This window comes from Somniosus microcephalus, chromosome 7 (assembly GCF_052327205.1).
Source record: "Somniosus microcephalus isolate GS21.2 chromosome 7, FLI_Smic_1.0, whole genome shotgun sequence".
Lineage (NCBI taxonomy): Eukaryota > Metazoa > Chordata > Chondrichthyes > Squaliformes > Somniosidae > Somniosus > Somniosus microcephalus.
This window is the reverse complement of record NC_140993.1, coordinates 177,421,613-177,448,248: the sequence shown is the minus strand read 5'-3', so window position 1 is coordinate 177,448,248 and position 26,636 is coordinate 177,421,613. Positions and strand designations below refer to the sequence as shown.

At 47.0% G+C, this 26,636-nt stretch overlaps 1 protein-coding gene across 1 annotated transcript in view; it reads left to right on the top strand.

Moving 5' to 3' along the window:
- Positions 1–26,636, top strand: part of LOC147115028 (lethal(3)malignant brain tumor-like protein 4) — a 591,174-nt gene that overhangs the window by 210,265 nt on the left and 354,273 nt on the right. Inside the window, exons 12-13 of the mRNA XM_085993271.1 lie at positions 1,550–1,701; positions 4,552–4,628. Coding sequence (XP_085849397.1) covers positions 1,550–1,701; positions 4,552–4,628 — 229 coding nt within the window. The remainder of the gene's footprint in view (positions 1–1,549; positions 1,702–4,551; positions 4,629–26,636) is intronic.

The window sequence follows — 26,636 nt, the reverse complement described above, 5'->3', positions numbered from 1 at the left end:
TGACTTTCTCATGACCCAGCTTTATTATTACTTTTAATGAACCTCAGAAATAGAGTTGATTTGTTTTTTTTTGCTGGCATGATATAAATTAACTTGAGCATGTGATACTGTGAACAGAGCAATATTTACAAAAAGCACGTTTTGATTTAGTTTGTTGTAATTCAGCCAGGATTTTGTAGCAAATTACAAGATATATATATGCATGTAAGATTATAAAGGATTGGATTACTATCAGTTGATTTTTTTGAAAGTCATTGTACAAAAAGTAAATCTAGATTTTCATTATTTCTGAATGGTTGCTGTACTTGGATGAGAAAGCATACTAGCACAGTAAATGTCAACAATCCAATAGAAATAAAGTAGCTTACAGTCTTGAAGTTGTAGTATGACAGACCTGTCTTCCTGCACAGTGATGTAATTTACTGAAAATGTTCTCGATTTTTGGTGCCTTTAATGTAGTCCCAAAAGAATCTCTTAAGTCACCTTTGTGTGTATATATGTAAGCATAGTGGTACGCAGTTTGCATGTTAAAGAAATGCATTAAAAACAGATCTGGTAAAAGCATTTGAAACTTGAGACCTAGAGCCTTAAAACCCGTGATCCTGATCTGCTGCCATAACATTGGCGGAGAAGGACTTGCATGGCTGTCAGAATTCCCATGATCAGGCTACTTAATGAGGGTGGGTGCCCATATGCGTAGTGATACAGCTGGATTGGAGGGGGGTGGGGTGGCAGTGGTGATGTAAGTAATGAGGCCAGTCAGCTGCTGAATAATTGCTAGCAGGTCCGACAGAAGATGACATTCTGTATCACAATTGACCCCTTTACTTGTGAGGCTGGTTTCCTTAAAGAAGCCAGTTGCTTTGTGCTTAGACGCTATAAAGAAACCAGGGCCTTTCTCACTTTGGTGGGTCCTACTTCTAAAGGCTAAGGGTACTGTAGTCTTGCGTCACCTGAACAATACATTTGGGGACAACAGAGGAGAGGTTGGCGGGAATTCTGGTGAGTGACGTTGCTGTGCCAGAACCGCCTCTTTTTTTGACATCACCTGGAAAGAGGATGGCAGCAAAAAGTACCCACCGCCTTTGTCTTAGGAAACCCCCATCACAGGACTAATGGAGAGGAGACCCAATGAACCCACGTCCCACCCCAATTTTAACAGTACTCCCAGTAGACTGGCAGTCCCTAAGAAATTTGGGGCATCGTGATTTACTTTGGGAAAGGGACTTAGATATTTTCTAAAATATCTAAAAATGTAGGGTAAGTTCTCTAGTTTTGTGTCACATAATACTGTGTCAGTGGTAGTGAAGCTACTACTGTTGATGTGATCAGCAATGATTTCAGAAAGTGAGATGATGCCAATATTTGTTCATGGGATGTGGGCGTCGCTGGCAAGGCCAACATTTATTGCCCATCCCTAATTGGTCTTGAGAGGGCTAAGTATTCACATCCACAGACTTGTTTTTGGCAAGATATGTAATTACTTTAGTATATCAAACTTTGCCATTTTCAATTGCTTTTAACATACACCAATATCTGTCTCTCACAGACTGTTACTCCTTCAGGATTTCGAGTAGGTATGAAGCTGGAGGCGGTTGACAGAAAGAATCCCTCCCTAATCTGTGTTGCATCAGTGACAGATATAATAGACAATCGCTTTTTGGTGCATTTTGATAACTGGGATGACACATACGATTACTGGTGAGAAGTTATGCTCTATAATCATTCTCAGTACTGTATTACTGTGTGGAATTTTGATACTTTGGTCTAGAAATACTGATGGGGTAACAGAGGTCTTGGAACTCGGGTGAGGTGGGACTTCCACCTGCTTACAGGTGTCAGCGCCGACCCCACTATAAGTTGCAGGGTCAGTCAATTTAAATGGAGAGGGCATGCAGGGTGTGTAAATACAGCTTACAATGCTTCAGCTACACGGGGGGAGGAGGGAGGCACAGAAAATAGTGCCGGTTAGGCCCCAAATGGACTATGAAGAAAGTGGGGGGGGGGAATAGGGGAAGGAGGGAGTGAGATGGGGAGGAGGTTTTGGGAGGGTTAGTTGGCGGGTAGGTAACTACTTGGAGGAGAGGGAGAGACCTGATGCAGCGTAGGATATAAAACCTGCTGCTGCTTACAGTGACCAGGATGGCAGTCAGATCAAAGAAATGAGTGCCAGAATACACAAAGCCAGAACTGCATGTCTTTGTAATGGACATAAAGAGCAGGAAGAACGGTTTGTTGGGGTCAGGAGTGAGAGATCACTAAGAATGTAGTATGCATTTTGTGGAGGGAGGTGCCACCTTATAAGATCATAAGAATTAGGAGCAGGAGTAGGCCATACGGCCCTTCGAGCCTGCACCTCCATTCAGTAAGATCATGGCTGATCATCGACCTTAACTCCATTTTCCCACCCGAATCCCATTTCCCTTGATTCCCGTAGAGTCCAAAAATCTATCTATCCCAGCCTTGAATATACTCAATGATCCACAGCCCTTTGGGGTAGGGAATTCCAAAGATTTACAACTCTCTGAGTGAAGAAATTCCTCCTCATCTCAGTCTTAAAGGGCCAACCCCTTATCCTGAGACTATGCCCCCTAGTTTTAGACTCTCCAGCCAAGGAAAACAACCTCTCAGCATCTACCCTGTCAATCCCCCTCAAAATCTTATATGTTTCAATGTGATCACCTCTCATTCTTCTAAACTCCAGAGATTATCGGCACAATCTACTCAGCCTCTCCTCATAGGGCAATCCTCTCATCCCAGGAATCAATCTAGTTGAATACCAGGTATCTTTTGCAGTACCAGAAGGTTACTGACATCACCTGAGCAGCCCCAGCTTCCCTTGACCAATCCTTGCAGTCTCTTTATATGTGTAACTCCTTAATTCATTGCCCCATTGTGCCAAAGGAGTCAGAGGTGAAAGTGGAATCCAATAGTGGGGAGTGGATGATTTGCTGAAATCAGCCCCTGACTCCCAGGTCTGCAGACTCTGTTCTCTGGGTCCTGCTCTAAAAAGATGGATGCGGATGAGCATCACACTCCCTTAAGGGCACTGAGGACAATTTTGGAGGGCCTGAGATAGATGGCAGGGCCATGGAACAGTCCAATGCCATCATCAGTGCCAATATCGGAGAAGGTTTCTAAACAATGCCAAACTACCTAGAACCAATGGTGGCACCAGGAATATCTGCATCCAATCCCCTTGACAGAGAGTCCTCCAGATCGGTCCGTTCATGCTTTGACTACTGGCCTTCAGGTCCTGTGGAACTGTTTGGAGAGAATAATGGAGAGGCTTCCCCAGAGCTTCGAAGAGATATTTTTCAGGGTCTGCAGGAACTAACTGTTACAATCATGTCAGCCCTCCTGCTGATCAGTGGACACTCAAATCCATGGCCCATCACAAATGGTGTGGCTGGAGACCGCCCTCATGATGCTGCCTTCTCTCCTGGTTACAGCTCCTTTGATCGTTCTACCTAGCCCCCTTAGATGCTTGCTCATTTTGATGGCAGGGTACAGAACCTGGCTGCCCACATACCTACAGTGGTGATGCAACCTGCCGAAGAGTCCTCCTGGGATTCAGAAGCCCTGAGACAATGGTCACATTTGTCCCAAGAGGCCCAACCAAGCACCTGGCCTTCAGGTATTACATCAGCACATCACCAAGAACAGCACACAGAGATACCGGGGTAGGCATGCTAATAAAGATGAGAAGAAAAGTGATTTCTTTACCAAAAACTGTTGTAAGGCAGCTTGTAGGATCTTTTCTTAACAGCACAGCCAAGAAAAGATTTTTGTTGTCAGTCAAAGTTGATAGTCCCAGCTTTAACACAGCTCGTCCGGCGGGAACGATGCGGACGGGGGGGTGAAAATGGCTGTTGGGTGGAAGCCACTGTATTCCTGTCGCTCCCCCCCACCACTAACCTTATTCTGGAGACCGTTCCCTTGCACCCATACAAGGCTTGCGTCCAGGGCAGCCTCCCGCCCATCTGCTCTTGACATGATTCCTGCTAGCTTCAGGTGGGAGACAATGCAGATAAATTTAAATCTGGTCTGGGACATAAAATGACCCAGGTCTCGAGCCGAAAAGTCCATTGAGGACTCCTATCCGCCCTGCATCCCGCTCGCCCTGAACTTCCCCTAGGTTAAAATCGGGGCTGATGTTTCAGCCAATGTTTGTGATCATTCAAAGCCTGTGAGCTCACCCATTTCCTGGTTTCATATGTCATGCAGCTAACTTACTGCTCTTTTCTACAAGCTTAACTTAAGTCAGGTGCAATCCTGGCACAAATGGCAGTATTTCTGTGACAGCAGCTTTGGCCCTCATTAACCTGTGATTTACATACAAGCATCACCTTTGGGAGTGGGCACATCATCTACCATCTACCACAATCCACTGCTACCAAAATTTAATGTTTAATTTAGAACAGATATAACTCTGGCAGATCTGACCTACACCCCAAATTCTGGTCCTCTACGCCATTTATGTAGACTAGCTGTATTTAACATACCGTTTAATGTTTTCATTTATTAATGTGACAATTACCTGTTTGATAGGTGTGATGTGAGTAGCCCATACATCCACCCAGTGGGCTGGTGTCAGGAACAAGGCAAACCACTTACTCCTCCTCAAGGTGGGTGAGTCAGTATGCTTCATAGATCAGTGCAGTTTCCTGGAATCAGGTTAATTCTGGGCTATAAGAACTGTGTAAGCATACCAGTCGTTCAAACTGTCTGTACTTTGTCATTGTTTATTTAATTTAGTTAATTCCTAGAAAATGTACAAGCTTAGTTATCTAGCAAAAATGAGTGCAATGACAGCAATTGTGTAGAAGATAGCTATCATTCATTGAGAAGAGAGGTGTTCTACACTATGAATGATTACAGTAAAAATAGAACAAAAAAACCCTCATAGATCAATAGGGGGTGAAATTAGATCTCATTGCGCCCAGTTTTCAGGCTATAGAAATATCTGATACAACGGCTTTTGTGAATCAAGTAGTTTTCTTCTCATTGCTGTGCCCCTGATGTCCGCATCTCTGTCCTCCTCATCATAGGTGGCGAGGACTCCAGCGCACTGTCCTGGGCTGTCCTTGCCACCAGTACTTGCTGCTGCTCACTAGTGCTGGGGGTTCCACCACATATAGATCCCTCTACCTCACTCTTTAACTCAGCCAGTGTGTCAATCTTTGTTCTGGTGCTTGGGAGTGATGGAGCACGTGATGATGCTGCCTCAGAAGGATTTTCTCCTTTTGAGGTGTCTTTTTTTGGGGTGCTCTGGCTGTTGAGAAGTGTTTGAGACGGTGTTCAGTCTTTCTACCACCTCCCCTCAAGCGCTCTACACCCATTCGGACGGTAGCCTGGAGTGCCAAACGTAACAAGCCTCGATTTGGTCACTTCCTGAAGCAGTGCACCCTGCCCCCCCTTCCTTTTATATCTATGAAGTATCTTCCAACCTATGTAACTTAGATTTAATGAAGTTTTAACCAAATTTACAAGTTGGCACTTCTGACTGAACACCCTGGGCTCGATTTTGCCATTGGTGCGGGCTGGGGGCGTATCAGCCGCTTTTCTTGTTAGCCACCCAACTCCAATTTGATGTGGGAAAAATATACGATTTTCCCCTAATTGGGCAATTGATTTCCAGCGTGTGGGAACCCCTGGCCCACTTAGTCTTCCCATCCTGAAAGTCGCCTCCGATGACGTCATCAATGCTGCTGGATTTAAGGCCTGCAAGCAGCCTTGCTTCTTCTGCAGACTGCAAACCTTATGCCCTTTGCTGTGATAGATTCCTCCAGCCAATATGTCCAGCAGTAGACCAAAGTCTGCACCAAGGTTCGATGATGCCGCTCTGCAAGCTCTGGTGGAGGGAGCAAGAGGAAATAAGGAGGTGCTCTTCCATTTCTCAGGGAGGAAGAAGCCTCCCCAGCAGACGAAAGCTGTGTGGATGCAAGTGGCCCAGGAGGTCAACTCTTTGTCTATGTGCCGCAGAACCTGGCTGCAGTGCAGGAAGAGGTTTCATGACCTTCTGCGCACTGGAAAAGTGAGTATGACTTTCCCATCACCCTCAATCTGATCCCCATTGCCTCTCCTCACCAGCACTCAGCTTTAGCAATCTCTTCCTCCACATCCCACTTGACACTGACATCCATGCACCCTTACCCATTCCCTCTCTATGGTCACGTTCACTTAACTATTCGACTATGCAGCCCTCACACTCCCTATCGCTGTGATGCTATGAAACAACTTACAACACACAGGGAGGGCCCTTGGTCTTGCCACCTCACTCGATCTTTGCCTCCGTCTAACCATCAATGATATGGATTTTCTACACTCACTCCTTCATTCTCACTCAAACTCCACTTGTCTCCCTCATTGCAGGAAAAGAGAGCTCACAAGAGGGAAAGAGCAAGGACAGGAGGAGGGCCACCCTCAGTAGCCCAGCTCACCCCCTGGGAGGAGGCGGCCCTGGAAATCGTGGGAGTGGAGGAGGATGCACAAGTGGGGGACGGACAGACGGGCGCATCACAGCAAGCTGGTGACAGAATAGTTTTTCATCTCTCTCAGTGACACTGCATGAGTCACTGATAATGATTCTGATACTCTAACAGATTGACTTTTGATCATCTACAATATTCAATGTGCATGTAACCTTGGCCTCGCATCTCTGACTCTTTCCTTTACTCCCCCACAGGACCATCGAAAGCCCCCATCCCTACTATCCAGGAGGAACAGCCTGAGCCTGCAGACTCCTCAGAGGAAGCTGCAACCTCTGAGGGCGCAGCGTCAGCAGAATTCAGCGCACCCAGCACCAGCGTAGACACTCACACCTCGGTGGTACTTTCGCGAGATAGTGCAGTGTTGTCACCTGGTGTATCACAGCTCACAAGTGAGCATCAGCAGATTGTGGAGACAGGGACAGCAGTGGAGATTCCTAGTCGGAGGACGCAGGACTCTGCCAGCTCGGCTCAGCTACATGTCAACCCTCTGCCTCCGGCTCTATCCAGAAGGACAGCGGTGCTGGAACTCCAGGAAGAGGTGCAGGAGTCTCTGGCAGGTTTTGTCTCCAGGGTCGCTGCGAGTGTGAAGCGAATGGAGGAGTCCATTGCTAACATGAGCAGAGCCTTTGTGGAGGCATTGGCGCATGAACGCATCACCACGGAAAGGATGGCAACCTCCGTGGAAAGGATGGCTACCTCCATGGTAAGGCTGGCTACCGTAGAGGAGAGGATGGCTACAGTAGAGGAGAAGATGGCTACATCCATGGAGGAGCTTAGTCGCCAGGGTATGGAAAACATGGTATTTGTTCAGAATAGACTGACATCTCTTGAGCGCTGGCCAGCTCTTGAGCAAACAAACCAGACCTTCAGGCAAGTCCTCGGGAGTAGGATTTCCAGTACAGAAACGGGTCCTCATGGCCCCCCTGAATTGCAGCAAGGTGCTGTCAAGCCACTTGCTAGCTCTGAAGTGGGGCTGACCCATGAGAGGGATGTTGGTGGCATACAACAAGGAAGTGGGGGCTCCTCTCCAAGCGCTCACACGACCATGCCACTGCAGAGCCCTCGGCCAGAGCTCCACCAGAGTCCCCACCCAACTGAGATCGGCGTCTCAACCCCTGCACAGCCGCAGGAGCAGCAGACTGTTGCCAAGCCCTCACAGGTTCGCAACCCCAGAGGACGCCCGCCAAAGGTGTTGAGACAGGAGCAGCAAGAAAGTGAGCAAGGGGCCTCCACATCTACTGAAGCCACAGGGGAAGCACCACGTAGGAGCACGCGTAAGAGGAAGATAATGCACAAGTAGTCACAAGGGTAGTCACTTGGGTGAAATGTTTAATGTTGAAAAGCCATCAGTTGGTTGTCATTAAAAATTCTGATGTCAACTGTTGCATTTGTGGCGTGTGTCATATCGCTAATGGGACTTCCACATTGAGGGCTTAGGATGACTTGCAATTGTCAGTATGGTGGTCAGAGTGGTAGGAACCGCAGGTTCTTGGCCATTGTCGATGCTCTGGTAAGAAGCTGCGAGGCAAAAGTGCTTGATTGGCTAGGCTAAGCAAATCTGGCCAAGATGAGTGCCTGCCTTTCATCCCGGCCAGCAATGTTCTTGCATGCTGCTGGCGCTGGTTGATGTGCCTCTGCAAGCTGGTCATTGTCGGTCTCCCCCTCCTCCTCCTCCTCATCTGAGGAAGCTTTGTGATGAGCCACTTGTTCCTCAGGCATCTGCAAGCCACGACGCTGTGCCATGTTGTGAAGTGCACAGCAAACCACAACGATTCTGGAGACCCTGGCTGCTGAGTACTGCAGGGCTCCACCTGATCTATCAAGGCATCTGAAGCGCATCTTCCGCAAGCCGATGGTTTGCTCAATTATGGATCTGGTGGAAATGTGGCTTGAGTTGTAGCGCTCCTCAGCTTCGTTGGATGGCCTCCTCAATGGCATCATTAGCTACGTCTTCAGGGGATAGCCCTTGTATCCAAGTAGCCATCCATGAAGTTGGTCTGGCGGACTGAAGAGCGGAGGCACACTAGACTGGCGCAGGGTGAAGGAGTCATGGCAACTGCCAGGGTACTTGGTACAAACGTGCAAAATTTCCTTCTTGTGGTCACACACCAGCTGTACGTGAGGGAGTGGAAGCCCTTGCGGTTGACAAAAATACCTGGATTGTGATGGGGTGCCTTAAGGGCCACATGTGTGCAGTCAACGACACCCTACACCCTGGGAAAGCCTGCCAGATTCTCAAACGCAACCGCATGTGCAGTTACACTTGTTTGATCCTTGGAGAAATGGATGTAATTGTGCGCGATGGCAAAGAGGGCATCGGTTACCTGCATGATGCAAGTGTGTCCAGCCGCCTGGGAGACGCTGCTGATGTCTGCTGCTGATCCCTGGAATGAGCCTGAAGCAAAAAAGTTGAGTGCGGTGGTGACTTTGACGGCCACTGATAAGGGGTGTCCACCTGCTCCTCTGGGCTCCAGGTTTTGCTGCAGCATTGTGCAGATGTCACCCACTACCTCTCGCGAAAGTCTGAGCCTCTTTTGGCACTGCTGCTCAGTCATGTTGAGGTAGCTGATCCTCTGTAGATCCTGCGCCGACAATCTTCCATGCGCTGGCGCCTTCTGGCCTGTGCAGCTTCAGCTGGGTGAGCAGCAGCTTGGAGCTCCTGCTGTTGCTTCTGCTGTTGGCGCTGCTGTTGTTCAAGGTTCTGCTGCTGCCGCGGATGGTCTTCATCCGAATCTGATGTCCAGGAGGAAAGGAAATAAATGGTTCCCATTTTTCTGGTATATACCTCAGTTGAGGAAGCACTCATTCAAGGTGGGGAGAGGGGTTTCCCAGAAGGTCACACTGGAGATGGGTGTCAGGCTCCAAACTTCCACAACAATGAGTAGGCCTGCTAAAAGTTCCCCCAGACCCAAGACAACAAAGTTCTGCCACCTGCAAATGGTGATTGGTGAAAACTTTTTAATGGTGGAGCTGCAGCTGTTAGTAAGCAAACCACTTGTGCTGCCACCAGGTTTCACTGGCGTGTTCCAGAGGAGGCGTGCAGCACGTGGGAAAACTGTTAAAATCAGAAAGGCCTCTCAAAATGGGATTATAGAGGCACTTAACTGGTTGTTAAGGGCCTTAAGGGCCTATCCCGCCTCTTGAAGATGGGGTCAGAAAACTCGCATGTGGGAAAATTGCTCGGAGGCGGGATGGAGGCGGGATCGGGCCCGCCCGCCAGTTTTTGCAATTTTAACACCTCACATGCCTCCAATCCTGCCTCCTCTGGCCTGGCAAAATTGAGCCCTCTTTTTTTTAAAGATTGATGTGTTTTATCTCCTCTATTTGTATGTGTATGATTAGTTGTCAACATTTCATGTTCATTGTGGAAATACATCAAAATGTGCATTTAAAATGTGCTAGCACTGAAGCACAGGAAAAATATTCTGATTTTTGAAAACTGGACACTTTTGTTTGCATGTCAGTGTGTGCTTCTTGTTACATTCTAAATGCTTTAGTAATTTACATAAGCTATGTATCAGTGCTTTTCATAGGAAATATTTCAATGATTATTGCTTAGATTTTTAGTTCATTTGATGATATAACTATACACCAGATTACTCCTATAAATACTATTTAAGATCATTCTTTTATTTTGATGCCAAACCAGCTATTTTGATGCTTTCAAATAATATATAGTTAAGCTACCATTCACAAAGTCCGTATCTGACTCATCCTGAAACATATTGGGCCAGAAATTCAGATCGGGGGCTTGCCGCGCGTGCAAGCCCCTGATATGCACTTACCCGACGCGCTGGCCGTTGACCTCCAGGGACGCCTGGAATTCGATTTTGAAAAAGAAGAATCCCGGGCAGCGTATGACGTCACGCCGCCCAGGAGTGCAGCCAGCGCGAAGCCTGTAGCGCGCTGTGCAACTGAGACACGCCCTTTGAGGTCTCAGTTTAACAGGACACGCCCCCAATGTTTCTGCCAAGCTGCTAAGCATTTTTACATGCAAAGCAGCAGTTTAAATAGGTTTTTGGAAGTTTTTTGAAGATTTTGGTAACTTTTATAAACTTTTAAAAACGTTTACATTATTTTGAAGAATCTGAAGTCGTTTTAAACAGAATTAAAGCAATTTAAAGACTTTTAAAAGCCCTAAAAGAATTTTTTTAATTCCATTTATTTATTTAGCAATGTCGTCGTCATACGTGTCTTCACACTGTTCCCTTTGGGGAACTGTATGAAGTGGTGGAAGGATTTGTGGCCATGATTAACGCTCATTCCGTGACCGTAACCATCTTTGAACCAGCCATTAGGGCGGTTAGTCCTATGGCGGGAGGGTTTTACGGGCTCCCACAACCCATCTGAGTGGGGGGGGCCACCCACACCCACGGACGCAAATATCCCACTGGATGTCAACCCAGAATTTAGAGCCGGAGCTCCGACTCCACTTGCCGGGACTGTCTGGAGCGGGGTTCGAAACCTTACCCTGATCTGGCCCAGCGGCGGGGATCCTACCGCTATGCCAAAGACCCAATCCGATTAGCAAAGTGAAATGGCTGGAATGAGCACAATTCACAGCATTAAAAGAACTCACAATTGAACTGATGATGACCTCAGCAATCTCCTCAAGGAGGTGGAGGCGCAGCGCCTGCTCATCATTGGTAATGAGAAGTCAAAGGCGCCGCAAAAAGGGCAGATGATAGCTTGGTCTTTCAAGTGGCAGCATAGGGCTCCAGTCACGGGGAGGGAAAAGGCGCAGGAAATGTATGGGTGTCACCTTTTGTGCGGAGTGGGCCTTTTGCGTAGCAGTAAGCATCCCTGCCGCTGGGCCAGAAGGAGTAGGGTTTCGAACCCCACTCCAGACAGTCCCGGCAAGTGGAGTCGGAGCTCCAACTATAAATTCTGGGTGGACATCCAGCGGGATACTTGCGTCCGTGGGTGTGGGTGGCCCCCCCCCTCAGATGGGTTGTGGGAGCCCATAAAACCCTCACGCCATAGGACTAACCACCCTAATGGCTGGTTCGAAGATGGTTACGGTCACGGAATGAGCGTTAATCACGGCCATAAATCCTTCCACCACTTCATACAGTTCCCGAAAGGGAACAGTGTGAGGATACGTACAACGATGACCTCTTGCGCAATGCACCTCCTTGGACCCTCAGTCGCAGATGCGAGGGGGCAAATCGTGCAATTGTTAAATTTTTCATTTTATTGACATGTAAAATGTTGGCCCAGTAATTCCCTTCCAAATGCGCGAGTACGGTCGGGGTACTTACGTGTCTGGCCGGAGGAAATGCCGGTTTTCAGCATGCACAGTGCATGTGGGGAAAACCGGCATTTCCTGTCCTCTGAACGAAGGGGTTCAGAGGCAGAACGCGTGCGACTGCACAGGCAGCGCGTGCGCAGTAAAATTCGCCGCTTTCATTCATGCTTTCAGTGAGGTCAAGTCCTTACAACTTACACATGAAAAAAGCATGGGCACAGTTGCTCCAGAGGCTGCGGAGGAAGATATTTCTTATCGTGGAGCTTCTGAAAGTATGTATGTCTGTATATATTCCTTTGCGTGTTATGTATATATTCCTTTACTTATGTGTATGAATGTATTATTTAATTATGACTTTCAGAGAAAGTAACTTATTGGAAAATCATAATTAAAAACATACATTCATACACATAAGTAAAGGAATATAAAACATACATACATATACGTAAAGGAATATATGCGGACATACATACATAATTACTTTACTGATGAAAAGTTTCTTTCTTAAAAGTGCTGGAAATGTTACATTACTCATTTTAGAACACTCATTTTCACATTCCATTCACACAGCCACAATTGCTCCTTCTACCTACCGTTCTGAAAACCCGTTTAAAAAAAATTTTTTAACTTTAAAACTTACTTAAAATTTCTTAAAATAACTTCCCTCCCTTTCCCAAACAAAAATATTGCCTTTCAGAAGCTCCACGATAAAATATATCTTCCTCCGCAGCCTTGGAACAACTTTACACATGCTTTTTTCAAGTGTAACTTGTAAGGACTTACCCTCACTGAATCCATGAATGAAATCGACGAAGTTCACTGCGCAAGCGCTGCCTGTGCAGTCGCACGCGCTGTGCCTCTGAACCCCTTCGTTCAGAGGACTGGAAATGCCGGCGTTCCCCGCATGCGCTGTGCATGCTGAACGCCGGCATTTCCACCGGCCAGATGCGTGAGTACCCAGACTGTACTCACGCATTTGGACCCGAATTTCTGGCCCAATAAAGAGAAACTTATCCTTGTCATTAAAATTGCATGGCCATAAGATTGGATACTGCAGTGATCGTTTTATTATAATTATTATTGGTTAATAAACTTCCATATTTAATGTGCTTTAATATATAATTTGTCTTGGCAGTGTTACCACTGTTCCCAATGGACATTAATATATGTCTAAAACTGCTGCCGATTCATCAGTATTTGTCACTAATTATCCTCAACCATTAAAAAGATGGCTGGTGTTAGAAATGGAAAACCCAGACAGGCATAGTTGGGGGTGCTTCTGAGATTGGGGTTGATGCACAATTATTTGGAAAGTACAGAACAGTCATTTGGGGTGTAACTGATTTTCTTTAGTTTAAAAAATGTAACCTATTTTGAGGTATGTCACTCTGAAAAATGAATAGCATTTCATATATAAATGGCTTGCAGACAATGTTGCTCTTTGATCATAAATGTCACTGCTAATGTTTCCTCGTTGTTGACAGCTCTGGAATAGAGGGAGTTTTGAACACTGCCTAACCCCAGCTGTACTTAAACTGAAAGTTCTCAGCGCTATCACTATGTACAAGCACGATGTAAGAAGGAAGTCATTCTACATGATTATTCCTTACCCGATGAGCACAAAACTCACCCAATATTTTAAGAAAACTTTTTAAAAAACTTCTGGGAAAAGAAGTATAAAAAATTTGTCATCGTTATCTTGTAGCTTACCTGCACTCTCAATGCTTTCCTTTTCAACATTGTTTTATAAAAGTTCAGACAGCCCACAATCAGAGCATAGCTATGAAATGCCATTAAGACAATAAAAGGAGACTCATTTTTGGAACATTAATTTATCATCATAGTGGAACATTCTCAATTCCTCAAGGCACATATATATCTCATGTCGGTATCTCATTACTACCTTATATTTGTCAGGATGATTGAAATAATACATTACAGGAAACTCGATTTACCGGCACCTAAATAACCGGAAATCTCTGTTAACCGGCAAAATTCAGGAGTAGGTTCAGGTAAGTTTTACTTCATATTAGTGGCCGTTCCTGGATTTGTGGCTGTGTAATCGGGGTTCCTGCACTTGTTGCTAAGCAACAGGGATGCTTGGTCTGTGGCCGGGGTTCCTGCAGCTGTTGCTAAGCAACAGGGAAGCCTGGATTTGTTGCTGTGTACGGAGCTCTCGTACCTTTTAACTATACCTCTCTGTAATCCGGACGTTTTGATAAACCGGCACCACGCCGGTCCCATCGGTACCGGATAAAAAAGAGTTTCCTGTAGTTGATATTGTCCCTTAAGGAAGACTTACTTGTTATACAAGTAACAGGACTACAGACTGCATTTGTACTATACCTTGTTGAACTTGGAACACTGATAGACAGTACTATGCTTAACTGCAATCAAATAATGGTGTGTGATAGCATAGTGGTTATGTTACTGGACTAGTAACATAATCCCGAGGTCTGGGCTAATGATCTGATATACACAAGTTCAAAATTCCACCATGGCAGTTATTTAAATAAAGCTGGAATTAAAAAGTAAAAATAAAGCTAGTATTAGTAATGGTGACTATGAAACTACCAGAGTGTCCTTTAGGCAAGGAAATCTGCTGTCCTTATCTGGTCTGGCCTATATGTGACTCCAGACACACAGAAATGTGGTTGACTCTTAACTGCCTTCTGAAATGCTAAACACCACCTTCTCAAGGGCAATTAGGGATAACCCGTGAATGAACAAAAAAATAAATAAGAACAATTTCACAAAATCTTGTGCTTTCAAGACTTGCTAGTAAAGGTTTGACAAGAAATTAAATTAACAATATTTTGCAAGTATGGAATAAAAACCGAAAATGCTGGAAATATTCAGCAGGTCAGGCAGCATCTGTGAAGAGAGAAACAGTTTCAGGTCGATGACCTTTTGTCGGAACTGAAAAAAGTTAGAGCTATAATAGGTTTTAAGTAAGTGCAAAGGCAGGGAAAGGGGGGAGAGTTGGAAAGAACAAAAGGGAAGGTCTGTGATAGGGTGGAAGGCAGAAGAGATTAAAAGACTAAAGGCACGATGGTGCGAGGCAAAAGGAGATGGTAATGGGACAAGTAAAGGAACAAAAGATGGCTCTAGAGGAGGTGTAAATGGGAATAGCAGAATCATCAACAGCTGCCATCCGAAAAAATGGGGCAGAAGTTATGATCTGAAATTGTTGAACTCAATGTTGAGTCAGGAAGGCTGTAAAGTGCCTAATCAAAAGATGAGGTGCTTTTTGAGCTCACGTTGAGCTTCATTGGAACAGTGTAGGAGGCCGAAGACAGAGTGGTTAGAGTGGGAGTGGAGTGGAGAATGAAAGTGACAGACGACCGGAAGCTTACGGACTGAACAGAGGTGTTCTGCAATGCGGTCACCCAATCTGCGTTTGATCTCCCCAATGTAGAGGAGACTGCATCGTGAGCAGCAAATACAGTATACTAAATTGAAAGAAGTACAAGTAAATCTCTGTTTCACCTGGAAGGAGTGTTTGGTGCCCTGGACAGTGGGAAGGGAGGAGGTAAAAGGGCAGGTGTTACATCTCCTGCGCTTTCACGGGAAGGTGCCGTGGGAAGGGGAGGGGTGTTGAGGGTGATTGTGGAGTGGACCAGGGTATCGCAGACTCCAGTTCTGCTGAGGACTGTTCTTGCCTTCCTGCCCAGTGCAACGAAATCCCATTCTCCAATCCACAGTAATGTTCAGTAGCAAATAACTACCTCCAACTGTTATATCTGACATACCATCTTGCCATGTATCTTCAACTTTAAAAATAGTACGGGAATTTCTTTTAGATACATGAGCACTCATTCATCCTTCTCACAGAATAATGAACAGATTTTCAGAATTTTATCCCTAAAATTCTGGTAATAATTACAGAATACCATGTAATAATCAGTGAACCTGATGTTATGCCTTGCGTGGCAAAAACATCCCGATTATAAAACAGTGTAACCCCCAATTCATCAGCTAATATATTCTATTTATACTACAAATAAAGGCTCTTCAATTTAAATTTAAATGAAAATTCTTTTCCATTGAAGTTAATGAAAAAGAAAATTGTGCTGGTTGTAAAATGAGTTCCTGATTCAATGTTGCCCGTTTAGAGCTATCGTCGAAGACTCATTTCGCCTCAATGGCCCAGAAATTCCATTCGCAGGCCTCCCGCGGGCAGAGGGCTGCGATCTGGAAAAATCTGCGCCTAGACCGGAGGGCTCCCGGGAGGCGCAGAGTTCCTTTGCTGGGCCTCTCCAAACTGCTGGTGCGCAGGGCCCACATATCCCAGAGGCGCAGGCAGTTCGCAGCATCCCTGGGATCATGTGGGCCATGGGGAGCCAATCAGAGAAGGGAATCTCCATTCATACATTTGGCAGGAAGACCTGTCAAATATATGAATGGAAATCACCTCCAAAACATAGTAAAACCTTAAATAATTTTTTTTTTAAATCACATTTTTAAAATGACTTTATAAATTACATAAATTAAGTATTTTAAACAAAAATTTTATTTTTTGAAAAAAGTAATTAAAGTTTTTAACGGGGCTAAAAGTAAACTTACCGTGCTTTAAAGTAATTTTAAATGATAAATCAGTGGAAATTTAAAAAAAAAACTTTTTTCAACTCTTATCCTGGTAAAAGCAGGCCTTACGTCTGCTTTTACTAGGCGCAAGAATTGTAAGTGTTTTCTGCGGGCGGAGGGTCTCCAAAAAACATAACTCTCCACCCGCAGAGGCCCTGCTCCCGGGCAGCCGGAGGATCTGTCAATTCTTGACAGATCGGAAATGCCAGTTTCCAGCGCATGCGCAATGCATGCTTAAAACCGGCATTTCCGTTGGCCCTACGGGTGAGTACACACCCGTAGGGAATGGAATTTCTGCCTCAATGTGTTTTCTGTTGCTTTACTCAGATATAATTGTTGGCAGAGCAATAAGATTTGTGATGATAATAAATAGGAGATCAGTTAAATATTGGGCATGAATTGGTGTTTACGCTGCTTGCTGTTGCTATTGGGTAGCTCCAGAAATGAGAGCATAATCAGGACACAGGATGAGACAGGCATCTTGACCGTGAGAGACTTGGAGAGAAGCAAGAACTAGAATGAAATAAAAAGACTGAAAATAACAAGGACGAGACACACCATGTCATGAAGAGTAACAGCCTTGGAGAAAAGCTGAGACAGCACTTGTAACTTGGGTGTGGCTCCAAGGATACACTATCTGCTGACGCACAGCATGGTCTCAAACGGAGTACTTCTAAACAGTGTTAAAGTTGGGATTTTGGAGCAGAGGGGGAAGGAGCTGTTGTTTTTTGCCTCTAATACTTGTAGTGCTTTGTGTTACAGGTAAATATCTAATTTCATCTATCTAGAACCTAAACTAGATCTAGTAATTAGTTAAAAACTAAATTATAAGCTAAGTTAATTAACTGCATAAATTGTAATTAATTAATTAAATAAATAAAACAAGGCTATACAGGGATGGCAGCGCAGGTGGTGTGCTGCAACTGCAACATGTGGGAGTTTGTGGCGAGCATCGCAATCCTGGACGACCACATCTGCAGTAAGTGTCTGCATCTCGAGGAACTTCAGCTCAGAGTTGTTGAGCTGGAGTCCGAGGTGCAGACATTGCGGGGCATTGGGGGGGGGAGAGTTATCTGGACACCTTGATCCAGGAGGCAGACACACCCCTTAGGTTAGGTAGTGGTACAGGTCAGGTTAGTGGTCAGGGACAGGAGGGTGTGACGACAACTCAGGCAGGTAAGGGGACCCCAGGTGTAGTGCTGGAGGAGCCTTGGCCTTTGCCCTTATCCAACAGGTATCAGGTTCTTGCTACCTGTGTGGATGAGGGCAGAGTCTGCAGGGTGGATGAGCAAACTGACCACAGCACCGTGGTACAGGAGGCCATTCAAGTGGGGCGAGTGAAAAGTGGTAGGGGACTATATAGTCAGGAGGGCTAGACACTGTTCTCTGCAGCCGCAACCGGGAGTTCCGAAGGCTGTGTTGCCTGCCCAGTGCCAGGGTTAAGGATATCTCCTCGCAGCTGGAGAAGAATTTGGAGTGGGAGGGGGAGGATCCAGTTGTCGTGGTCCACATACGAACCATAGAGTCATAGATAGAGTCATAGGCCTAGAAATTCGGTTGGTTGCGCCAGCGATTAGCGCCTAAAGAGGCCAAAAAGTGGGGCGTTAGCCAATTTTCGCCCGTGCGCAGTGAACCTAGCGCCTCTTGCTATATTGAGTGGGTTTTAGCGCCGGCGTTAAATCTTAGCGGCCGCTCGCGGGCGCAGGCAGATCATGACGTCATTTCAGTGTGCAACGCCTTTTTGGCGTCCCGGACCGGAAATTGAGTGGCGCCCGCCTCCGTTCCGCCTGGCGCTAATAGTGACAGCTTGATGGAACGTTCCCAAGTCCTTCTCGGGCTAGGGGGGCGCTATTTAAAGGGCACTGCACTAGTACAAAAGCGGCAGCCATTTTGGGTGGGCATCTTGCTGGTTGTTGGAGAGAGTTGCTGACCTTCAGTGGGAGAGCATACTCTTCATTGAGCCAGCGGTTCCTTTGGACCTTCAGCCCTGTCCACAACAGTTTGCTGGTGAGATATTACTGCGTCTTACTTCTCTCACATTGTAATGGGAGCTGCTTTGGAGGGGAACGTCCTGCTGGCTGAACATATGGCAAGGGCACAGAGACGGAGGGAGAGAGGGCCGGGAATGGCCAGAAGGAGGAGGGGCAATGGACGTCGCCAAATGCGACCGTACGCTGCCAGGGTTTTCAGGCAGCAGGTGTCATACATTGCCATGTCGGAGGAGCAGTGTATGCGAAGGCTCCGATTCGCAAAGGATGTGGTGACTGAGCTGTGCCACCTGCTTGCTGAAGATCTGCAGCCGCGGCTACGATGCAGGACCTCTCTGTCGGTGGCCGTCAAAGTCACTGTTGCCCTAAACTTTTTCGCCAGCGACTCGTTTCAGGCAGCAACTGGGGACATTGCAAATATTTCTCAATTTGCGGTGCATTGCTGCATCCGGCAAGTTACAGCTGCCCTATATAGAAGGAGGCGGGAATTAATCACCTTCACTTTGACCCTGGAGAAGCAGGGGGAGCGCGCACACGGCTTCGCGGCTATAGCGGACTTCCCCATGGTGCAGGGCGCCATTGATTGCACACACGTGGCTTTGCGGGCGCCATTACAGAATCCCGAAGAGTTCCGCAACCGCAAGGGGTTCCACTCCTTCAAGGTGCAGCTGGTCTGTGACCACCGGCAGATGATCCTCGCGGTCAACGCCCAATTCCCTGGCAGCAGCCACGACGCATTCATCCTGCGGCAGACCTCAGTGGCTGACCTTTTCGAGGCCCCGACTCACCCACGAGGCTGGCTTCTTGGTGACAAGGGCTATCCTCTCTGCCCATGGCTCATGACCCCACTCCGTTTGCCCAGCACGCCGGCAGAAGAGCATTACAACACCAGCCATCAGGCGACCAGGAACATTGTGGAGCACAGAATCGGTGTGCTCAAGCAGCGGTTCCGTTGTCTCGACCATTCAGGGGGCGCCCTGCAGTACTCGCCGGAGCAAGTGTCGCGCATCGTCGTGGTCTGCTGCATGCTCCACAACCTGGCCATCCGACGCACCCAGCCAATGCCAGCCGACCTTGAAGGTCCAGCAGAGCAGGCGGACGAGGAGGAGGAGGAGGAGGAAGAGGAGGAGGAGGAAGACGGGAGGGGTCCAGAAACTGGAAGGGCCGTCCGTCAGAGGTTCATAAGGACTCGGTTCTAGGCCCCTCTGACGGAATGCTGGGTGTAATTGGATCAGTGCCCTCCGGTTCGCCCAAAGCCTTTGAAGGCCACCATGCTTGTAAATAGTCTAGAGTTCCAGTGTAAATAAAACATTTTCTTTATTTTCCAAAAAGTGCTTCCTTCCAGCATGACAAAGCAATGGCAACAGAAAGCATAATTAACGAACTAACACATAACTGTCTGGCAAACCCGCGACACTACCCAAAACATTACTAACATTCACAGCAGGTGTAGACGGCCTGGAATTCTACAAATGAGACGTCTCAACAGCTCCCTCTACTCTTTACCCCTTGATGGAGATCTACTTCTCTTACGAGATCGGCCCCTTCCCTCCCTGCAGCTCCTCCGTAATTGTACCCCAGTGGCTGCGTTAAGGCTGGGGGACGCCTGCTGAGTGTCCGAAAGGGCAGAAGCCCCTGAGGGATGGCCTGGACGACTGGGCTTGGAGGGCCCGGATGATGACTGGTCCAACTGTGAATGGTTGGAAGCAGTCTGTCCTGCAGGTGGTGGCAGCTGCAGTGGAGACTTGCCAGCGGTGGCATCAGAAATGCTTACATCCTGAGAGCGGACACCTGCTCCGTGGTCGGCCGACACACTGGCACTCTGACGGGGCAGGACCGCAGCATGCGCCACAATCGGCTGGTCCAGAGATTGATGGCCTGCTGTGGTGCTGCAAGGGCCCCGGGTAATCCTGCCTGATCCAGCTAGGGTGGCAGCAGTCAGTGTTCGCGTGGCCTCAATCTGCGTGTGCAAGAGGCCAGCAAGTGACTGCGTGGCAGCACTGAGCACTTGCGTGGCAGGTGCCAGTGCTTCGGAGAAGCCCTGGACAGTCCTTTCCACAGCTTCGGACAAGGCCGGGACAGTCCTTTCCACTGCTTCGGACAAGACCGGGACAGTCCTTTCCACTGCTTCGGTCAAGCCCTGGAAAGACCTTTCCATTGCTGTCCCGAAGCCCTGGATAGTCCTTTCCATTGCTGCCCCAAAGTCCTGCACACTCTTTGCCAGTGTGTCGATGGAGGCAGGCATCCTCCCCACTGCAGCCATCAGCTCAGTGTGCCTGAGCCGAGCCTGGGCGCTCATTTCCGAAAGGCTACGCACCTCCTCTGCACTCTGTGCAGCAGTCATCGTGGCCTGCCTCGCCCTCTGGGGAGACGGCCCCCGAGCTTCCCTACCCCCCTCGCGTTGCTGCAGCCCGCTGGTTCCTGCAACTGGTTCCTCATCAGAGACCGCCCCTCCCCTCCAGGGAACTACTATCCCCAGTCTCCAGATGGGCTGGCTCCCCTGAGGCTGGCACGGATGTTCCGGGTTCCTCCTGCTCGTCGCCTCCGGAGGCAGTGGCACTGGCAGCTTGAGGACCCGGCTCCCGAGCTGGTGATGCAGCATCTGAAAGCAGGGAGGTTGAAGAGTGGCTTTAGCGAAAGGACAGGGTGGCAGCAAGGAATGCAAGATTGCTGCAATGCTATGACATGGGTCCAGAGTGAAAAAGCATGCTGGTGGGGGGAACAAGTGGAAGGAGACAGCTCAAAAAGGTGAGGACCTTACCATCGCTGTGCACAATGGGGTCGGCAGCTCCAGTGGTGACAGGACCAATCATACGGCCTCCAACAATCTGGTGGACTCTCTCTTCGAGATCCGTAAGAGTCTGGAGTTGAGGACGTCCTCCTCCGGTGCGAAGCTGCTCCTTGCGGTTCCTCGCCAGCTTGGCCTGCAGGAGAAAGGACGGGAAGTAATGAAACATGATGCCCTGAGTTGTCATCTCATGCCCCCCATGGTGGAATAGCCCTTACATGATGCCCTGAGTTGTCATCTCATGCCCCCCATGGTGGAATAGCCCTTACATGATGCCCTGAGTTTAATGTGCATGTGTGTTCCCAGAAAGGGCCATGGGTGCTTGCTGACAGATGGCCAATGGGGCATCGCGCACCCTCTGGCCATAAAGTCAGGTGCAGATGGAGGAATGAAGAAGTTTGGCGAAACACCACTCACCCGCACGACCTGAGTGAGGTCGTTGAATTTCTTCCTGCATTGCACAGGGCTCCTGGTCACCATGTTGCTGGAGTTGACCTTTTGAGAAACTTCCCTCCAAGCTCTTCGGTATTCCTTCTGATTAGGCCTCCTGCCATTGTCGGGGTACAGCACATCTCGCCGGCGCTCCAATGCACCTACCAATTCATCCAGTGCCCCATTGGTGAAGCGCTCCGCTCTCTGCCTCACCCTCTCCATCTTCTCAAAGTTTGTAACACCACAGAATGGCCAGCTCCGATTTTGAGGCCTACAAGGCGCAGAGTGTGGCTGCTGATACTTACTGACCCACCCCTTTAAGAGCTGGCCGGCACCTGAAAGTCTCGTGGTCAGCGGTAATTGACAGCATCTGCGCTGCGCCCGCCTGCCCCGATATTGAGTAGCGCCGCACGGTTAGCGCCTTAGGAGTCCTGTGTAACGCCTGATTTCGCGCCTCAATCACCTTTAGGGGCGCTGCAACCCAATATCGCGCGAGGTGGCGATAAGTTGCGTCTGGCTATAAAATTTGCGCAGCGCCAATTCTAACGCCCCAAGCGGGGCTATACCCAATTTCTAGGCCATAGAGTTATACAGCACAGAAAGAGGCTCTTTGGCCCATCGTGTCTGCGCCGGCCATCAAGCCCTGTCTATTCTAATCCCATTTTCCAGCATTTGGTCCGTAGCCTTGTATGCTATGGCATTTCAAGTGCTCATCTAAATGCTTCTTGAATGTTGTGAGGGTTCCTGCCTCTACCACCCTTTCAGGCAGTGATTTCCAGATTCCAACCACCCTCTGGGTGAAAAGGTTTTTCCTCAAATCCCCTCTAAACCTCCTGCCCCTTACCTTGAAACTATGCCCCCTGGTTATTGACCCCTCTACTAAGGGGAAAAGTTCCTTTCTATCTACCCTATCTAGTGTTTTGTACAGCTTCATCATAACCTCCCTGCTCTTATATTCTATGCCTCGGCTAATGAAGGCAAGTATCCCATATGCCTTTTTAACCGCCTTATCTACCTGTCCTGCTGCCTTCAGAGATCTATGTACATGCACACCAAGGTCCCTCTGATCCTCTGTCCTTCCTAGGGTCCTACCATTCATTGTGTATTCCCTTGCCTTGTTAGTCCTCCCAAAATGCATCACCTCATACTTTTCAGGGTTAAATTCCATTTGCCACTGTTCTGCCCATCTAACCATCCCGTCTATATCGTCCTGTAGCCTGCTTCCCTCCTCGCTATTTACCACTCCACCAGTTTTTGTGTCATCTGTGAACTTACTGATCATAACCTCCTACCAATGACTGGATAGAATTAGGAATGAGGTTCTGCTGAGAGAGTTTGAGGAGCTAGGATCCAAATTAAAAAGCGGAACCTCAAAAGTAATAATCTCTGGAGTGATACCTGAGCAACGCGCAAATTGGCATAGGGACAAACAGATTAGAGAGCTAAAAGAGTGATGTGGGAGAAAGGGGTTTCGATTCATGGGGCACTGGGGAAAGAGGGAGCTGTTCCGTTGGGACGGTCTCCACTTAAAGCGGGCTGGGACCAATATCCTGGTGAATCGAATAATTAGGGCTGTGGATAGGGCTTTAAATAAAAAGTGGTGGATGGGGGGAGGGGTCAGGTGAGGGGAAATGTCGAAATCTAAAGAGAAAAGTCAAGGCAATGGAGCAGTGCAGCGATTATGGTAAAGATAAGCAGAGTGCAACAGGAAAGGACAGAGAGTTTAACGGTAAAAGTCCATCAGCGAATAAGCTGAAAGCAGGGAATAATGGTAAAAAGTTCAAATTAAAGGCTCTTTATCTGAATGCACAAAGCATTTTTTTTATTCATTCATTGCCCATCCCTAATTGCCCTTGAGAAGGTGGTGGTGAGCTGCCTTCTTGAACCACTGCAGTCTGTGTGGCAAAGGTACTCCCACAGTGACTTTGTCATAGTGGTACAACTGAGTGGCTTGCTAGGCCATTTCAGAGGGCAGTTAAGAGTCAATTTGCAGTGGGCCGGGAGTCACATGTAGGCCAGACCAGGTAAGGGTGGCAGATTTCCTTCCCTAAAGGACATTAGTCAACCAGATGGGTCTTTACAACAATCCGGTAGGTTTCATGGTCACCATTACAGATGCTAGCTTTTATATTCCAAATTTATTTAATTAACTGAATTTAAATTCCCTAGCTGTCATGGTGGGATTTAAATTCATGTCTTCAGATTATTAGTCCAGGGCTTTGGATTACGAGTCCAGTAACTTAACCACCATGCTACTGTTCCCAAGTAACAAGATAGATGAATTAGTGGCACAAATAGAGATAAATGGCTTTGATCTCATAGCCATTACAGAGACGTGGTTGCAAGGTGACCACGGCTGGGAACTAAATATTCCAGGGTACTTGACGTTTCAAAAAGAAAGGATGACATAGGACAGTAGTGAGAAAGGATCTTGGCTCCGAAGATCAGGAAGTAGAATCAGTATGGGTGGAGGTAAGAAATAACAAGGGGGAGAAGTTTATAGGCCTCCTAACAGTAGCTATACCATTGCACAGTGTGTTAGTCAACAAATAATAGGAGCTTGCAACAAAGGCATTACAATAATCATGAGGAACTTTAATCTTCATGTTGACTGGTCAGATCAAATTGGCAAAGGTTGTCTGGAGGATGAGTTCATGGAATGCATTCAAGACAGTTTCCTAGAACATTACGTCATGGAACCAACCAGGGAACAGGCTATTTTAGATCTTGTATTGTGCAATGAGACAGGGTTAATTAGTAATCCCATAGTAAAGGATCCTCTGGGGAAGAGTGATCATACTATGATAAATTTTCACATTGAGTTTGAGAGTGAAATACTTCAGTTGGAAACAAGAGTCTTAAACTTGAATAAAGTCAATTATATAGGTATGGGGGCGAGTTAGCTAAGGTAGATTGGGAAATTAGATTAAAAGGTATGATGGTAGATAAGCAGTGGCTAACCTTTAAAGAAATACTCCAAAATTCTCAACGCATATACATTCCATTAAGAAATAAAAACTCCACGGGAAAAGTGATCCATCCGTCACTAACTAAAGAAGTTAAGGATAGTATTAGATTAAAAGAAGAGGCTTATAATATTGTGAAAAATAGTAGTAAGCCTAAGGATTGGGAGAGGTTCAGAAACCAGCAAAGGATGGCCAAAAAATTGATAAAAAGGGAGAAAATAGAATGAGAGTAAACTAGCAAGAAATATAAAAACAGATTGTAAGAGCTTCTACAAGTATGAAAAAAGGAAAAGAGAAGCAAAAGTAAGCATTGGACCCTTAGAGGCTGAGACAGGTGAAATTATAACGGGGAATAAGGAAATGGCAGAGACTTTAAACAAATATTTTATATCTCTCTTCACAGTAGAAGACACAAAAACACAGTAGAAGACACAAGAAGCATACCAAAAGTAATGGGGAACCAAGGAGCTAATAAGAGTGAGGAACTAAAGTAATTAATATCAGTAGAGAAAAGTACTTGAGAAACTAATGGGACAAAAAGCCGACAAATCCCCCGGACCTGATGGCCTACATCCTAGGATTCTAAAAGAGGTGGATGCAGAGATAGTGGATGCATTGGTTGTGATCTTCCAAAATACCCGAGATTCTAGAACGGTCCCAGTGGTTTGGAAGGTAGCAAATGTAACTCCACTATTCAAGAAAGGAGGGAGAGAGAAAACAGGGAACTACAGGCCAGTCAGCCTGACATCAGTCATTGGGAAAATGCTGGAATCCATTATTAAGGAAGTGGTAACAGGGCATTTAGAAAATCATAATATGATTAGGCAGAGTCAACATGGTTTTATGAAAGGGAAATCATGTTTAACAATTTTTTTGAGTATGTAACTAGCAGGGTAGATAAAGGGGAACCAGTGGATGTAGTATATTTTGATTTCCAAAAGGCATTTGATAAGGTGCCACATAAAAGGTTGCTATGCAAGATAAGAGCTCATGGGGTTGGGGGTAATACATTAGCATGGATAGAGAATTGGTTAACAAACAGAAAACCGAGAGTAGGGATAAACGGGTCATTTTCCAGTTGGCAGGCTGTAACTAGTGGGGTGGCGCAAGGATCAGTGCTTGGGCCTCAGCTATTTACAATCTCTATCAATAACCTAGATGAAGGAACTGAGTGCAATGTATCCAAGTTTGCTGACGATACAAAGCTAGCTGGAAAGTAAGCTGCGAGGAGGACACAAAGAGCCTGCAAAGGGATATAGACAGATTAAGTGAGTGGACAATAAGGTGGCAGGTGGAGTATAATGTAAGGAAATGTGAGGTTATTCACTTTGGTAGGAAGAACAGAAAAACAAAATATTTTTTAAATGGTGAGAAACTATTAAGTGTTGGTGTTCAGAGAACATAAGAAAGAAATAAGAGCAGGAGTAGGCCATACGGCCCCTCAAGCCTGCTCCGCCATTCAATAAGTTCATGGCTGATCATCAACCTCAACTCCACCTTCCCGCCCCATCTCCGTATCCCTCGATTCCCCGAGAGTCCAAAAATCTATCTATCTCAGCCTTGAATATACTCAAAGACTCTGCATTCACAGCCCTCTGGGGCAGAGAATTCCAAAGATTCACAACCCTCTGAGTGAAGAAATTCCTCCTCATCTCAGTCTTAAATGGCCGACCCCTTATCCAGAGACTATGCCCCCTAGTTCTAGACACTACAGCCAGGGGAAACAACCTCCCAGCATCTACCCTGTCAGTCCCCTTCAGAACCTTGTATGTTTCAATGAGATCACCTCTCATTCTTCAAAATCCAGAGAGTATAGGCCCATTCTGCACAATCTCTCATCATAGGACAGCCACCTCATCCCAGGAATCAATCTAGTGAACCTTCGTTGCACCGCCTCCAAGGCAAGAGATTTAGGTGTCCTCGTACACAAAATACAGAGGGCTGGATTTTCATTCAGCAGTCGGGAAGGAGGCGGGACTACAACTTTCGGGTTTTAGTCCCGCCTCCATCGACGTGTGGCCAATTGACGTGATTTTCCCTTGATTGACCTTGTTAAGCCCACCCAGCGGGCTCAGCAGGCCAATTAAGGGCCACCCGGCAACAGGTGACGTCACAGACTGAAATTTCATCTGT